Here is a 17653-nt window from a genome sequence, read left to right as displayed (position 1 = left end):
CAAAAAGTGAACTTTAACTATAAAATAAATAAAATAAATGAACAACCTTCTAATTTTTTGTTATTTTAATGTTTGATTGGTTTAAAAACTGACCTGTGAGAGATGCGACGTTGTAGCAGATGTAGCCAGAGTGCCTGAAGGTGCCCAGCCATTTCCCGCCTTAGAGCTCTGGATGGCCCCGCCCACCGAGACCCTCTGCCTCTGATTGGCCAAGACTGAAGCTGTGGAAGAGGGCGGAGTTTTATCTCCCTTATTATTGGCGCTGCTGCTGGGCGGCAGCGGCTGAGGCTTCTGGACGAAGCTGCAGCTGGCAGTCGGCGCCGGCTTCACTGGGCCGGCGCCCGACACGCTGAAGGGGGTCCGGAAGGTTTTGGGGTTTTTGGAAGCATACTGGTGTTGCTGATGGGAGAGCTGGTGTGACGGCGAGGACGATGGGGACGGGGAGGAAGATGGGGGCGGCGTGGGCGCAGGGGGCCGAGGGGTGAGCTTGATGATGGAGGACGAGTTGCTGCTGTGGGACGACTTGGTGAGAGTGGCCTGCATGGGCGTGATGAAGTTGGCCTGGTGGTGATGGTGCGACTGGGGTTTACTCTGGGAGGTGGGGGACGGCGAGGAGGAGGGGGCTGGGGACGGCGGGTGGAACGACTGCGGGATGTGGTGGGTCGTAGAGTTGGAGCGGGACGAAGGCGAGGAGGAGGAAGGCGGCTGGATGGGGCCGCTCAGGGCGCCGCCACCGTTGCTGCTGCTGCTGCTGACGCCGCCGGGTTTGACAGTGCTCTTGGAAACACCTCCCAGTGTTCCCAGTATCCCTGCTGGGCAGGTGAAGCCTTTCTGGTGGGGAGGCAGCAGAGGGGAAGCAGTGGGCGGAGGCCGCTGCTTCGGAGGCGAAGGAGAAGGGTGCGGGTGCATCTTCCCCATTGCCGCAGCTGGCCTGTGACTGGGCGTCACCATGGTAACGTGTCTCTGACTCTGAGCCAGGCAGCCCTTGACCTGCCCGTAGTGACAATCTGCAGTCCTGGAGGCCAACGAGAGGCCGGGTGTGTGCAGGCGAGCCATGGAGGAGACAACAGGAGAAGTAGAAGAAGAGGAGGAGGTAGAGGAAGATGTTCCTGATACGTTCCCAACAGAGGCAGCAGGAGGAGGAAGAGGAGTTTGCTCCGCCTTCACCAGGGAATGCTGCTGCAACGTGGATGCAGCCGAGGTGGCCAACTGGGAGGCGGCGGGGTAGTGGGGGGCGACGGGCGGCGGCGAGGAGGTGGGCATCTGAAGGGGGGGCGGCGACATGGGGCTGTCGGCCAGGCCCAGGCCCTTGGAGGCGTTGCTAAGCAACGCCAGAGCGTGGGAGATGGAGTCCAGAGACGGAGCGGTCAGGTCCTCATCCAGAGAGTCTGACAGACAGATGGGCTCCGGGGGCGACGCCATGAGGGGGGGCTGGCGGGCGGAGGTCACAGCAGGGTTAGAGGTCATGGTGAGAGGCAGCTTGTTGATCCACAAACCGTCCTACAAGAGGAGAAGGAGAAGAAACTCAAAGCCTGAAGCAGCCATTCAGTCTGAACTGGTCCTTTAAAGTGACGGTGTTAAATGTTTTTCAGCCAAATATAATAATGTTTAGCACAAAAAAATAATTATATTACTATATATATTACAAAATGCCACATATATCAAACATGACTTCATAATTTAACGCCTCGGTTTTTTTATCGCTGCAGTTTGTAACTTTTACATAAATGTATTTTTGACATGTTTGTTGAAACTGTAACCATGTCGTGAGAAATGAGACAACCAATCAGAGCCAGGAGGCGGGTCTTAGCGCTGTCAATCATACCTTTATGACAATGTTCTCCTTCCCACCCCATTTGCCATCATTTCATTCTGCTAGTTAGCATAGCCATTGATGATGACGGATAAACAGTTTTCCTGCAACAATAAGTTGTTTCTCTGCCATTTGCACATTGAGCAGCGCGTACAGGAGGTTGATTGACAGTGCTAAGGCCCTCCTCCTGGCTGTGATTGGTTGTTTTTGATTGGGAGCGATGCATTTCTTCAGGGAGGAGTTGGAGGTGATCGATCTTTTCACAGATCATCTGTCTCAAACTATCATGACATGGTAAGAGTTTTAACAAATATGTGAAAAAAATATTTTTTTTACTGTGGCTTTAAAAATTCCTGCTTTCTCTGAATCTCCGCCTCCAGGAAGTCATCACAACATGGCTCCTCTATCGAGCCTTTAACAACGTTTTTACCAGTAAATGAGTAATGAGCTGATGTGCAGTTCCTCCAGGAGTTTGCTAATTGCTGCTGGCTAGTCTGATGGAGCTGATCAGTGAAGTTTCCACTCTCAAAGGTGGTGGTGCCAAGTTCACGCAAGTGATTTACACAGCTAAATGGTTGCCATGGAGATTAAAGGAGTTCTCAAACATCAATAAAAGAATCAAAGCAACACTTCAGGTATGTTTTGATGAGGGAATAACATCATTATAACAAGAGGTAAAGCTAAAAAAAAAAGTTGATTTGACATAGCACTGTTCCTTTAAGGGCTGAACCGAAGTCAAACTGTTGCTTTCACACCAACATTTCCCAAAAAACACCGCCGTGATTTGATATGAAGAGCAGAATGGCCGCTCACCTTGGCTTTGGCCTTGGGTCCTGGCACCACTCGCCTTCTGACTCTACACAAAGAAATAAAAAATAAAAACATCCAAGAAGCCTCACTTTTTCACTCACACTGTCTGAAGTGACACAGTGAATACTTACAGGTTTCCAGTGAGGTGACCATGAACTGCAAGGCTTTCCTTGAACAAAATTCTAAAAAATACAAACAAAAAAGAAAAATAAGGTTAAAAAAAAGTAAAAAACTTCAAGTTTCACAAAACGTCAAGTTGAAACTAATACAAGAAGATTGACCGTTTTCTATAATAGCACCAAAACTTTCAAACAAAAGGCCTTTAAATATTAGGCATCCTCACTTTCAGTCATAAAGGCATGTCTTAAAATTAAACCTTTCCTCCGTTGCTCTTTTGTTATTTTTGTTTTATTTTGACTCATAAATGTTAGTTGAATGTTTGTGTTTTATTCAAAAGTTGTTGTTTTTAAATATGCTTTATAGATGAACTGGATTTGTAAGATAAAATGTAAATTAACACGTGAACATCACAACTAAAATTGGATAAATTTTTTGCTGCTCATTACCGATATAAACTATTTTTATCTGCTAATTTCCTCCATTTACAGTGAGTTAAAGTGTTTTACACTGAAGCACGTTTTTGTTTGCGTCAAAATGAGAAAACTAAATGTTGGAAAGCTCATTTCTTTCTACAACACATTCTCTGAACTGGTCGCTAAGTGGGTGTTAGCACCAGTTGTTGCCATTTTCATGCTTTCTCTTAGCATACAGCTAACTTGGAAACTAGAGTCATCCAGAATCTGCACTGATTGAGCTCTGACTTAAAAACAATAACAAAGCAACTATGAGGAATAAACAATAAAGTTATAGTCAATGACACTTTAACATGGAGAGATTAAAAAATACCGTCACAAGTAAAGGGACAAAGTTCAAACGGAGATTTGTGGGTTTTTATGTGAAAGTAAAAAGCAAGCAGCTAAAACACGGCTTGAGCAGCTGCATGTTTGTCCATTTATCAAATAATTTTAATTTGTTGCAAGTGAAATTATAAATCAACCAATAAAACAGAGGAAACATGCTAACATTAGCCTAGCACTTTCATGTTTGAGCAGTATTATTAAGTCTGACCAGTCAATAAACCGAGCTATCAAAGAAAGAAAAAAACTAACGAAGAAAGTTCAGTGGAAGAAGAATCACACCACTGATGTCGCAAATGTAACACCCAATAAAATGCATTGTATTAATTTTTTCTCGCATTTAAAGTAATTTTATGATATCCATGGCAACGACTTTAATGTCGTATCAGTCTGTTTATTGATTCAGATTATTATCAGGGACAAAACGTGATCAAGACATCCTTACTACAGCTCAGATTGAGTTAAAATAGATTAAAATATGTATTCTGAATATTTACCAGAGCTGTAATTTGTTTGTTTTTAAAGCAAGTCCAAAAATAGTGTCAGTAAATTGGTGAAATATCTGCCAGGTTAAAGGATTTGCAGAGTTACAGACATGTTAGCATTTGTTTACACACAGACTTCCAGACCTGGTCTGCATCCAGCCTTTGGGCCACAGTGGTTTGACCTCGTTCTCCAAGAAGGCCTTGAGGTAGTCCTCCACTGACAGGGTGCACTGGTTCTCCATCTCATAGCAGCTCAGCTTCACACGGATCAGGTTGCACAGCAGCGTCCTGCACAAACAAGGCCGTCACATTCAAATCAACGTTCAAGGTTTTAGTTTTATTACATGATGACAGAGATGTTCAATGAAGACAAGGTTCACCAAATGAAAAATGACAATTGAGGTATGAAAACAGGTCAAATTATTTAGTTTTTCCCACTTTATCCACATTCAAATGTTTAGGATTTATAATCACAAAGTCTGGAAATGCTTAAAACGAGCTTACATTACAAATCTATCGGATAAACGTCAACATTTTTTAAAAAGAAACAGCAAACGGGTGTAAAGGTAAAAAGAGAAGCGTTTGCTGCAAAAACACAAAATCTTATCAAGTATTTTTGGGTGGTTTCTAGTGAAAATGTCTTATTACACTTAAAATAAAACATATAACAAAATCTGTGAACACACTGCAAAAATACAAAATATTGAAAAGTACTTTTGTCTAGTTTCTGGAGCAAACATCTTAGCACACTTGCAAAAAAATATGTAAACATACAAGCAACTTTTCAGCAAAATATAGAGGCTTTTTTTGAGTAAATAATCTCTTAATATTGGTGAGAAAATACCAGTTCCACCAGCAGATTATTTCACTTATCAAATGGGAAAAATGGCTTGTTATAAGTGAAATAATCTGCCAGCGGAACGAGGACTTTTTCATCAAAATTAAAGAATTATTTACTTGAAACAAGCTCCTAAATCTTGTTGAAAATTTACTTCTAAGTTAGATTTGTCCGTTTGAAAATGTGCTAAGATATTTGCACCAGAAACTAGACAAAATACTTGGAAGGATTTTTTGTTTTTACAGTGTATTCATAGATTTTTAACTGGAAAATATCAGTTCATAATTTCTGCTTTTCTTTCTTCCCCCACACAGCAGATCTGAACCACATTTATAATGAGCGCAGACGAGACAGATCAGGAAATAAAAGCCGAATAACAAAATGTGGAACAAATAAAGCATAAAGATAAACGTGGATCAGGACACAGCGGATGTGAGACGGTGTCCGATCGTTACCTGAGCTTGTCGTCCCAGATAAACTTCTTTCTAGGTCCCATCACTCGTTTTCCAGGTTTCTCATCATCCTCCTCTTCTGAGCCGTTCCTATCCGCCTCCCCCGACTGCTGCCTGTAAAACACAGACAGGATGAATTTTTAGCAAGTTGGCTTCCAGAAGGTTTGTTAGAAAAGGCACCTGGTGGGGCTGATGTTTCGTTTAAACAGAAAAATAAAATTAATCACCACTAAGAGGCTTCCGTTAATCTGGTGGCCTCCAGTTGCAAAGGAGAAATAGTTATTAATGCTTGTAAAAACCATTTAGATATAGTTTCATGATTTCATTCGTGAGCAGAAAACACTAAAATCAGACCAACACAGCAACAGTACAAATAATTAAACTTTGTGGAATCATGTAATAGTAATATATTTAAAATAAATTCACTTGTACTGTTAAGAAAAACAACAAAAAGCTAATTTCTTTCCAATCATGAAAAGTCAGGAATTTCAGCAAAAAGAAATAAAAATAAAATAAAATAAATAAAAAAAACTGGTGATAGTTGAATTTACACCCATTTCTTACAAAGTGAGAAAATTAAAGAATTACATTTAAATAAAATTAGTTTAATTTAATTAAATCCAAATTAAATCAAAAGGCCCGATATTTGTGTCTTTTGGATTTTCATGGCAGCATTTTATGTGTCTGGAGCTGAAATCACTCAAATTATTAAAATAAAAGAATCATCTTAATGCAGATTAACAGGAATTCTGAAAGAGATTACAATTCAATATTTCTTAAGTTACAAACTTCTGGTTCTTTTACAATGAACTAAAAACGGTCAAAGCTTTTATTACTATTATTACTTCATTATCAGGAAGAACAATAACATTAAGTTTATATATCAGAGCTCTGACTGGTCCAACAGAACCTTTTTCCAAACCACCTGTTCATCTTTTCAAAAGGCACAAAAAGGAGGTTTCCTTCTGTTAAAAGGGAGTTGTTTCTTTCCACCATCACCATGTGCATGTTCAGTAAGAATGACAGCTTAGCATTATATTAAAATGAGATTCTAATTCAGCTTCATCTCATACATCATTTACACACATCTTTAAATAGATATCTACATATATCACATAAATTACTTTACTATTTATTTTATTTTATTTGTGTATAAAATTTCTTAATCTGGGACCCGAGTCCGAATTGTGTACTGCCAGCAAGAAAATAAAAGAAATCCTTGACTCCTTAAATTTGATCAAATTTAATCTAGCATTATGATTACATTAATTAATTAAACAAATTTAATTTGGCAGTATTGTTTAATCCCTTCAGATGGACAAAAGAAAACAAAAGAAAACAACTTAACTGAATTAAAATCCCTTCAAACTCTGAGAAAACGTGAAATATTAGCAGCAGGTGTTTCCCTCATTTCTTTCAGATTTAAATCTGTTAATAAGCCTCAATTTAGTGGCTTTTAATTGTGTTTTATTTCTGTTTTGAAGCATAAATGTTCTAAATTTAGTTAATTCACTTGTGGATAATTTAAAACATGTCAAAGTCAAAAGATGATAGAAAATGAGCTGTAGAAGAGTTTTAGTAAAGGTAAACAAGAAAATGTAACAAATCAGAAATGTTCAATAACTTCCTTCCATCAAGTACAAACCCAAATATTTCAGTTCATCTAAATAAAATGCAGTGGAAGTAGAGTAACTCAAAATTACCCCAGAAAACTATCATAGCTCCTAAAAAAGGTTTAGTGGCAACAAACCAAAGAATGGAAAAAATTAATAAAATAAAGCTCATGAAGTCGGGCTGCACATCGTCTGAAACCAGAGAGATGTACTTACTTTGCGACTTTGGCCATGCACTCCATGTTATATTTTGCGATCTGTTCAGGCATCACGCTACAAACAGCCAATTTCAGCTTCAGCAGAGGCGCCCGCAGCCGGTCGTCCTGACATACAGAGAACGAGAGAAAACAGCAAAAGGTGACAAAGGAGAAGCAGAAGGTGCATGGAGGAGGGAGGAGGAGGAAAGAGAACGTTACTAATGATGCGTTAGGAACGCCGTCATGTAGCCTGGCTGCAGAGCCGCTTCCTGCTCCTTACACACAAGCAAGTAGGTAACCATGGCGGAGGAGCAGGAAGCTGCACAAAACGGCAACAAGGATGAGGAGAACCAAGAAGTTTGGAATCAGCAGGTACCAAAATAAAGCTCTGGAAAGAACTGAGCCCACTTCACTGAACCCCATCAAAACATAAAAAACCTGCTGGTTATTCCACCAAATATTGATTTCTGAACTCTTCTTGAATTAAAACATTAGTATTGTTGCTTCTCAATTAATATGAACTTGTTTTCTTTGCATTATTTGAGGTCTGAAAGCTCTGCATCGTTTTCACTATTCTCATATTCTGCTAATAAATACTAGATTTTTGCTTGGAATTACGGAGACACGTCGTCAGTAATTCACAGAATAAAAGAACAATGTTCATTTTACTCAAACATAAACCTGTAAACAGTAAAATCAGAGGAACTGATCATTTTAAATGGTCTCTTGGTTTTCTCCAGAGCCGTTTATCTTCAATCAAAAGGAAGTGACTCCATAATCTGAAAACATGAGTAGTGAGTGACTTGAGGATGAGAAAAATAAAACTTACAGAACACAATAAAGTTTGATCATTTTATGATCAAACTTATAAAATGATAAGTTTGATTTTATAATAGTTTAGTGTTTCTCCGTTCATGTCCACTTCAAGTTTAGAATCTAAACTTTTTATCGAAGACTAATTTACATTTGTTGGTGTTATAAAGTAACTCAACTCTATGAATTCATAATATTTCAGTACAATCCTCCGTATCAGAGCTGAAACCGATTAATTGGATTAATTAGGAAGAATCTATTATTGAAATTAATTGTCAGCTAATTTAGAAAATTATTAACTGTTAACTAGTGTATACAAGATCAAAAAAAGCTAAATGCTGAAAGAACAACAATTAATTGAGTCAAAACTGCACAAAAAACATATACAGCTCTGGAAAAAACTAAGAGACCCCTTAAAATGATCAGTTTCTCTGATTTTACTTTTTATAGGTTTACGTTTGAGTAAAATGAACATTGTTCTTTTATTCTATTAACTACTGACAACATGTCTCTGAAATTCAAAGCAAAACTTTTGTATTTATTTACAGAAAATGAGAAATGGTCAAAATAACAAAAAAGATTCAGAGCTTTCAGACCTCAAGAAATGCAAAGAAAACAAGTTTATATTCATTTAGAAACAAAAACACTAATGTGTTAACTCAGGGAGAGTTCAGAAATGAAATATTGGTGGAAAAACCAGCAGGTTTTCAATGTGGTTCAGTGCAGTGGACTCTTCATTTTTTCAGAGCTGTATACATTTTCTATTCAAGTTAGAAAAACAAACTTCTTTGACTGCAAATATCTTCCCAAATGGCATCGTCTTGGCTAAAGGAATGGTATACTATTGTATTTGTTATTGCATTTTTAAATGAAAAATAAAAAATTTGTAGTATGTAGAAACTTATTGACAACCCTGACCATCGTCTTCATGAAACCGCCTTCAGTCAGAGGCTTACATCCATTTGTTGCTGCTTTTAGCAGCAGCATCAAATCTTTTACTTCTACTTATTTTTTCTACGTAACGGCCAAGCTGGTTTTATTTTGAAGAATTTGTTAAAACAAAAACAAAACTTCAGCCAGCTTTTTATGACAATTTTCAACATGAGTTTCATTAATACATTTTACTTAAATGCTAAAATTTCATTCAATATGCTCCTATAGCAGCTGCAGACTTTTTTTAATCCAGTTTTTACACCAAGCTTTCACAAAGGCTGCGGTGTGAACAACCGACTGCTAATCACATTCTGGATCCGAAAATGTCCGGGGATTTTCCACAATCTTCCTTCTGCTCACCTGGATGTTGAGGCTGAGCTTCTTCAGGCGCTTGAGGAGCGCCTCTTTGTTGCACGGCACAAACGCCTCCATGTGCGAATAGATGTCTGAGCGAATCTCAGGAGGCTGCTCCTGGACCTGCAGCTCAATACTGACAGAAAGTCACGGTGGTTAGAAAGAGAACAAAAACAAAAAAACAGAGAGATGAAGAGGTGGATGAGGGAAGAACGACAGGAGGTGGGAGAGGAGGATGAACGGAGAGACGTAATAAGTCATTACCACAGACAATAAGAGACGGAGAGAAAACAAAACACTTGAAGACAGCAGGAGAGGCGGCGGGGGAAATCTGCTGGAAATGACTGAGAGGGACTGATAAAAGGGGAAGGAGAGGAAAGCTGCAATTGGACTCGACGGTGATTTAAAAGCTGTCCTACTCACTCCAGGAGGATGTTATTCATGTCCAGGGTGAAAAATTTCTTCCTGCCCTCCTGATCAAACTGCCGCGAGGCCTGTGGTGGAAAAGGCCGAGTCAGCACACAGCACCGCTGTTTACACTTCAAGCACACAGTCGTATCAGGAAACGCGCCTCACGTGACTCGTTTCAAGTAATGAACCTCTGAATTAGTCACCGCTAACGTGGACGAAGCTGCAACGTGTTGTTGTTTACGGAGGAGACGGGGGGGGAAATGTCTCTCTTGCATTCCCTCGCAATAAGGAAATACAGCCTGGTCTATTTTGTATACAGTCACGAATGTCAATTAAAATTTTCAAATTTATACACATTTAAAGAACCTCAGTGAATCGATTCATTCACTTCATGTTTATGTCCATTTGCGTAAAGTTGAGGTGCAACTTCACATGAAAACGGACATTTATTAGCCATTCAGACGACCAACACAAAAGAGACGCAATCTAAACCAGGGGTGTCAATTCAATCAATTCATTCTGAGAACTAAATAATATTATTGAACATCTTTTCAATCCCTCCAGGATTTTGTGATTCCTTTGGAATAAAAATCTAAGTGTTTGTGGTACTAATTTGGAAATATTTGTGAATTTTAATACTCGCTGCATCGATCATGGACTATAATCTGACACCAATCATGGACTATAATCTGACACCAATCATGGACTATAATCTGACACCAATCATGGACTATAATCTGACACCAATCATGGACTATAATCTGACACCAATCATGGACTATAATCTGACACCAATCATGGACTATAATCTGACACCAATCATGGACTATAATCTGACACCAATCATGGACTATAATCTGACACCAATCATGGACTATAATCTGACACCAATCATGGACTATAATCTGACACCAATCATGGACTATAATCTGACACCAATCATGGACTATAATCTGACACCAATCAAGGTTGAAGCAGCTGTTTGGTACTAGTAAGAAAATTTTTGACCATTTTTTAAGAAAAATCTGCAATAAACTCCCAATTATGAGTTAGCTCAAAAAAGTGATGTTGCGTGAATTTCCAGACTAGTCCTTAAGAAACTGGAGGGACTGATTGATATAATTTGTCAGTAAACAGACAAAAGCTGCATTAATTTGATTGATAACATAAATTTAAGCACACTTAGTGTTTAGTCTGCAACATAGAGGGCCACATAAAAAGCTGTGGCGGGCCAGATTTGGCCCGCAGACCTTGAGTTTGACATGTGATAAAATTATCAGATGACTTTATTATCCCATGAAAATAACTCAGGAATAGTCCAAATAATTTGGATGTATTTTTTCTTTCTTTCCTTCTAATGGAAAGTTTCTATTTATGTCTTAGAATGAATGGAGGAGATGGGAAGCCCATGTTTGGCTAGATTTGCTTTTCCATTTTGCACATAGGCCTGTGGTGCATTTCCGAAAGAAAAAAATACAAAACTTAAGATATCTCACAAACAATATATTAATGTACATGGAAAATCCTTACGAAAACCTCGTATCATAGCAGAAAGTGCGAAGTTAGAGGAATCAACTAAAGTCACTCATTCTTTGGTTACCTAGCAACTCACTCATTCTTTGGTTGCCTAGCAACAATCTGTTGAGTAACTGACACAGCAGCAGTTTGAGGTTTGGCTTCATAACTGCTTATAAATGAAAAAAGCAGTATGGAGTGAAAACTGTGGATGAAACAGGAAAAGTCACACCACAAGTTTGGGAGTATTTCAGATACTTAAAACAAGAAACTAATCAATAATTATCTATATTGACTCATATCATGTTTTGTTTTTTTCAGCCGTATTGTCTGTATTTGCAGGTCAGGTTGCAAGAGGGAAAAAAAAACAACACTTATCTGCAATGATATGGTCCAACTTCAAAAAAGAATGAGATCCTTGTAATAATGCTATTTATATGAGAAACACATTTCCTCTTTAAGCACAAATGAATTTATAACCAAAACAATTCAGACTGAAAAGCTTTGAGTTTTTTCATTCGTCCTCCTCGCACCATTTCTTTTTCACCTCTGTCCCTTTTCTCTGTGAATCCTTCACCTACATCTAAAAAAAGATGCGAGGATCTAGGAGAGAGCATAACTCCTCCGTGAGGCGCAGAGAGTCCTCGCTTAGTTACATAAAACCCCGAAGGGCTTCAGCTTTAAGCCCTATTTTCCTGATACTTCACAGGAGATTATTCCCACTGGAATAAACAGTAACAATAAACATTCTGAGCCTCTCTGAGAGCCGAGTGGCATTTCGGTTCAACTCCACAGAAGAGGCTTCATGGGTAATTGCAGCCGCCCACCAGAAGACCGAAGCTGACTCACCGCCCGCAGGTCCTCGATGCGTTTAATTAGAGGAGCAGGAAGTCCGTCAGGCAGCGGTGGCGGAGAAAACAGCCCGCCGGAAGAGCCCAGGCTTCGCCCTTGGCCGCTTCCTCCCACTGCTTTTTGGGAGTGAACTCCAATACCCAGAATGCCGTTCTCCCTGGCTGTCGCCACGGCGTGCTGCTGGTCAGTGTCCAACAAGCTAAAGTCTAGATCTCCCAGGAGATCCTGCAGCTCCTTCCCGTTGGCAGAGCCCAGCAGTGACATCACAGCGGGGTCAGAGGTGAGGTCACTGAGCGAGAGGTTGCCGGTGGAAGCACCGCCCTGAAGGTGGGTGGAGTTGGAGGCTAACGGGAGTTGGGTGGCGTTGCCGGGGTTTTGAGGTTTGCTGGCAGTACCGGCTGCCAAACGGAGATGATCTATGCTGGGATTTTGTTTCTTTATCTCTTCTTTTTCCCGGGTGAAACGGCGAAGCATGGCCGCCAGGTACAGAGAGTCCTTCATCAGTTTCTTTCTCTTCTTCTTTTCTGGTCGGTGGAGGTTGAGAGCCGTCACTCTGTGAAATAAAAAAATATATATATATGAAGTTGTATTTAGCATAATGATAAATAACTTGTTTGAGAAAAGTACCAACAGATTTTTTCATATTTAATAATTTTTTTTTTACATATTTGTTGACATTGTGACCATGTTGTTATAGTATAATTATAAGACAAACAGTCTGTGAAACAAATCAAGTTCTTCTGCCTTATCCCAATACTCACCAGAAACAACCAATTAGAGCCAAGAGGCGGGTCTTAGCGCTGTCAATCACCTTGTGTGTAGCTGCTCATTTTTTTCCTTTACTCTATGCTATGCTGCAGCTAGCAGAGACTACTAGGCTATGCTCAATGCTAGGCTATGCTCAAGGTAGTTAGCATAGCCACCGATGATGGCGGATAAATGGTAAGTTGTTTCTCCGCCTTCTGTATATTGAGCAGCGAGTACACGAGTTTGATTGACATGGTAATAGTTTTAACAAATATGTATAAGAAAAAAACATCCTTTATAAAAGTTACTGAAGACTTCAGTGTGCTTTACAATCAGTTTTTTGATAAATAAAATAACACTTGAATGTTTGTGTTTGTAGACCTGTCAATAAATCTTTTTGGACGATAAATTGTCTGAATAATTATTGTGATAAACGATGATTTTGTTGTTTTGAGACCATTTTCAAGTATTATCTTGCTAATTGCATAATAATGCAAATTCATCCTCAAAGACCAGTAAACTTTAAATTTGTAAAAAACACTTAAGACTAGAACTGGAAGATATTTTAAATATCTCAAATAAAAAAGAAATAAAAACCACACACAACGGAAACCATACTTAATTTTGGCTTTATTTAATTTCAGTTAAATGATCAGCAAAATATTTTTGAATTTGAATAAATATAGTGGATTGCAGCGTCTCTGTAAGAAGAATTACCCTTCAAAAAGTATTAATCATCAGATTATGACAGTTTTACGTATTTCCACTAAAGAATACGCTGCTGTTAGTTGCAGCTATCTTTATATTATTAATCAAAACAATAGTTTGGTTGTTTAGGAACTGCTGGCTGTGTTCAACAAAATGCCATCATAAAAAAAACAGTAAAAAAAAAAACAAACACAAAAAAGACTATAAAATTAAACAAGATAGTTAGTGAAAAAGGATAAAAACCATATAACATTAATGGAAATAAAATAAAATGCATTTCCATTAATGTTAAACACTCAAATTAAATTAAAAGAAAAGCTGGAGAAACAGTAAGAGTTCACTGCTGCCTAATATGCTGAGGTAACTGATTCTATAATTAAAGTGGCAGAGAGACAGAGACTGTTTTTAGAGAATAAGTGTGATTGTGCTTCAATTGCAAACTGCATATTGCCACCGCAGCTATGAAGAGAGATGTATTTTATTAAACTGGAGTCAACAGAATAGCTGAAACTTTAACAATCCGACAGTATAAAGGTCAAACTGAGGCCTTGTACACACACAGCTGGGTCTTTATAAAAACACTTCCACATTGTTTAAAATAAAAATAACAGACTGGTTTCAGAAAAGTTTTCTTTGACAGAACCCACTCAGACGCACCTCAGCGTTGTCTTAAACATGCCAAACCCATAGGGGGCAGTGTAGCGCAAAGCTAGAAGCTGTCAGCCAATCAGATTGCTTCAAAACAACCAGAACTTCCTGTTAGGAATTAAACACGATGCCAGAAGGTTCATTTGTGTGGACAGCAGTGTTGGCATAGTTACTTTGAAAAAGTAATTTTAATTGGACTACTGATTACTCCTTGAAAAAGTAACTTAGTTAGATTACTGACTACTTGATTTGGAAAGTAACTAAGTTACACTAAAAGTAACTTTTTAGTTACTTTCAGCAGCTGCTAACAACAACGCTCTGCCTCCTGTGAAAATCACATTGAGCTTTGCCAATTCTTAATTGTAAGCTATTTTATAATGGTAACATCAACAATGTGTCTCCACTGATAAGGTTGAACTGAAGGGGAGATTGTAGAAAAAACAGTACAAAAAAATAAAAAACCTGAGTAATTTGTGTGGTCCACTGTTGTCTGGAAAACTCTAAGAAGGATTTTAAAGCCCCCCATGCCCCACCTTCAGGTTCTGTGTTACGGCCCTGCATTTCGTGTCACAGCGCACAGAGCTCCTCCTGCAGCTCCACAGCTCAGATGGCTGCACAGATTTGTGACACTTATCTTAATATTAATAATTAGAATAGCGTTAAATTGCCATTATAATCATTGCCAACTACGGACACGTTCATTCGTGGCTGTTTTCACGTTTATTGCGCTGTTCATATTAGTCTCGATGTTTGCAGTTTTCTGGAGCGCAACGCGAAGCTCGACGTCATTCAGAGGTAAAACATTAACTTGACATTAACAAAGACACAGCGGGACGGATCATCCTGGAAATGATGGACAAGGAGAGACTGAGTAAGACTCCCTTAATGACGGACAAATTCTGGGATTTATTATGAGTCTGCTTGTTTCCAAACCCAAATGAGCAACTTCACGTTCAAAAACGAGCCCAAAAAGGCGCAACCCGCCACTCATTAAATCTGCAAGCGACTTTAAAAAAATGAAGCCCAAAGCCGTTTATAATAATCGGACTTGGCGACAGACACTGAAAATAGTTCCAGTTTTTCCACCAACAAAATGCGCATCTCCCTCCATTGTTTACATTTCTGTCGCATAGAGACGTCGGTCACTCGACAAGTCGCGTAGAGGAAATACGATTAAATAACAAAAGAAGATAGTAACGCACCGTGATTTTGATAAGTAACTGTAGTCTGACTACTCGATTTGAAATAGCAACGCGTTATATTACTCGTTACTGAAAAAAGTGGTCCGACGTCAGTAACGCGTTACAAATTAACGCGTTACTGACATCACTGGTGGACAGATATGTAGGTTAAACTACTTTTCCCTAGTGTATTAAAATATAAAGTTATTAACAAGACAGTGCCAGTTGGAAAAACACAAAATCTTACCAAGTATCTTTGGTCTAGTTTCTAGTGCAAATATTTTGGTAACCTTGAAATGAGACAAACTGACTTAAAAGTAATTTTTCAGCAAGATATAGAGGCTTTTAATTCCTTAAAATTGATGATAAAGTAATTGTTTTATTGGCAGATAAATTAACTTACACATGGGAAAAATGTACAATAATCTGCCAGTACTTTTTCATTAATATAAATGAATTACTTACTGAAAACAAGTCTTTCTAAAGAGTTACTTTTAAGGTAGTTTTGTCTTATTTCAAGTGTACTAAGATATTTGCACTAGAAACCAGACTAAAAATACTTAGTAAGATTTTGTGTTTTCGCAGTCTATATTAGCGCATTATTTATCACAGGCTGTAATGAAAAATACTCTAGATCTTAATTTCCCCATCGATAGAGGCAACGTTTCTCAAATCTTCACTTTGTTCTGAGTTTTAATAAATAATCCTTTTTAGTTATATTAAAGTGAGTTTTTCTATGGATGTAAAACCAAATTGCACAAACATTTTCCCAGATATTTGGCTACATGTAAACAAAGTGTAAGAGATTTTTTTAAATAAAGAGTCATAATATTAGCAGAATACAGACAATATTGTCAAGATCAATTCATACAAATACAAGAGCTTCATAATAAAATCATATCAATTTAAAACAAACATTTAAGAGGTAAAAATGCCTTCAGAGAAACTAAACTGTTTCCTAGAAAATGTTCCTTTAAAGGAAACGCCCGATCTCTCGACCGCGCTTCATGACCTTTTAGCATCTCAGCTACTAAAAATATGCTAGCTGTGATGCTATCGGGTGTGAGCATTAAAGGCAGTGAGTGTCCTTCCAACTCACTAAATATACGTGCAGCATGAATGCTTGGCACTTGAAACACAATATCTGTCCAAATACTGAGTCCAACACGTCTTCTTCTGCTTTTGAGATTTTAACAGGACAAATGCAAACATTCAGCAGCTCTTCAGTCTACTAGCAAAGACTTGACAGAAACAGATGTTATGGCAGCATACAGACCAGAAGCTGAATGTTTCTGTAAACAATGATATGATGAAGCAATGCTAAATCAGATATAGATGAGGTCACACAGATGCTGCAGAAGACGGTGCTGAAAAGTGCTGAGTCTTTAAGTTTTAATTAATTTGAGTTAGTATATTTTTAAAAATGTACAAATGGCTGCAACTAACTATTTCTTTAGTCATCGATTAATCAATTATTTTGACGATTAATCGGATAAAACATTTTTTTTTCTTCTAACTACTTAAGCTAATGTTACATAATATTAGAAATGTGTAAAAATGCACATTATTCTTTTTTAAGGAAGAAAACAAACATTTTACTTTCTAAAATGCTGTATGATTGCATTTAATGTAGGCTTGATCATTTGTAGCATAAAATACTTCTAAGATCAACATATGAAAAGATTATCTGTTTCTGCTTGACTTAATACTGTCAAACAGAAACAATGTTTTATTAGCCCCTTTATAAAAAAGGGCTGATCTTTCTTATTATTTTTGTATTAATACTATAAGTATTTTTGGGATTAATACTTAGACCGTTTTAAGTATTAATACTATGGATAGAACTTATTTACAGACAAAGTTTTTTTTTTCTTAAGTTAAATATAAAATGTTTGTACAGTTTTGACTGTGTTATTTTAGAAATTTGTCTTTATTTGAGTTTGTATTCTCCAGTTAACATTTAATCGATTACTAAATTTGTTGACAGTAATGATTAATTGTTTCAGCTCTACTTTTTTGCTATATTCTGTGTCAAATTTATGCCCAACCATGGAGCAGTTATCTCACTAATTTATGCTGATGTGTTAATTTTTATGTATGAAAGGCAGAAAGCTGTCAAACCGGATCTTAACTCCATTTAAAAAGTTAAGTCTCCTGCTGAAAACACCCACAAGTGAGCAACACCAAGCGCCATTTCTATCCCTGAGCAAACCTTGATATAAGTGACTATTGTGAAGTCTGACAACCGAGTTGCTGCAGTTTTCCTTGTGAAATTTTAACAAATACACCAGCTGACCTCAAGACGGCCTGATAAGAAACGAGCGTTCGCACCGAGAACTCAACACACGCTGACAAAAGCAACCGAG

The 17653-nt window shown here is 38.2% G+C and overlaps 1 protein-coding gene across 1 annotated transcript in view; it reads right to left on the bottom strand.

Moving 5' to 3' along the window:
* Positions 1-17653, bottom strand: part of ubn2a (ubinuclein 2a) — a 34127-nt gene that overhangs the window by 5684 nt on the left and 10790 nt on the right. The window contains exons 6-14 of the mRNA XM_044115419.1: positions 12001-12556; positions 9649-9719; positions 9232-9361; positions 7145-7251; positions 5319-5429; positions 4170-4313; positions 2755-2805; positions 2627-2669; positions 94-1500 (exon numbers count right to left, since the gene is read on the bottom strand). Coding sequence (XP_043971354.1) covers positions 94-1500; positions 2627-2669; positions 2755-2805; positions 4170-4313; positions 5319-5429; positions 7145-7251; positions 9232-9361; positions 9649-9719; positions 12001-12556 — 2620 coding nt within the window. The remainder of the gene's footprint in view (positions 1-93; positions 1501-2626; positions 2670-2754; positions 2806-4169; positions 4314-5318; positions 5430-7144; positions 7252-9231; positions 9362-9648; positions 9720-12000; positions 12557-17653) is intronic.

This window comes from Gambusia affinis, linkage group LG04, assembly GCF_019740435.1.
Source record: "Gambusia affinis linkage group LG04, SWU_Gaff_1.0, whole genome shotgun sequence".
Classification (NCBI taxonomy): domain Eukaryota; kingdom Metazoa; phylum Chordata; class Actinopteri; order Cyprinodontiformes; family Poeciliidae; genus Gambusia; species Gambusia affinis.
This window is presented reverse-complemented; position numbering and strand designations above follow the sequence as displayed.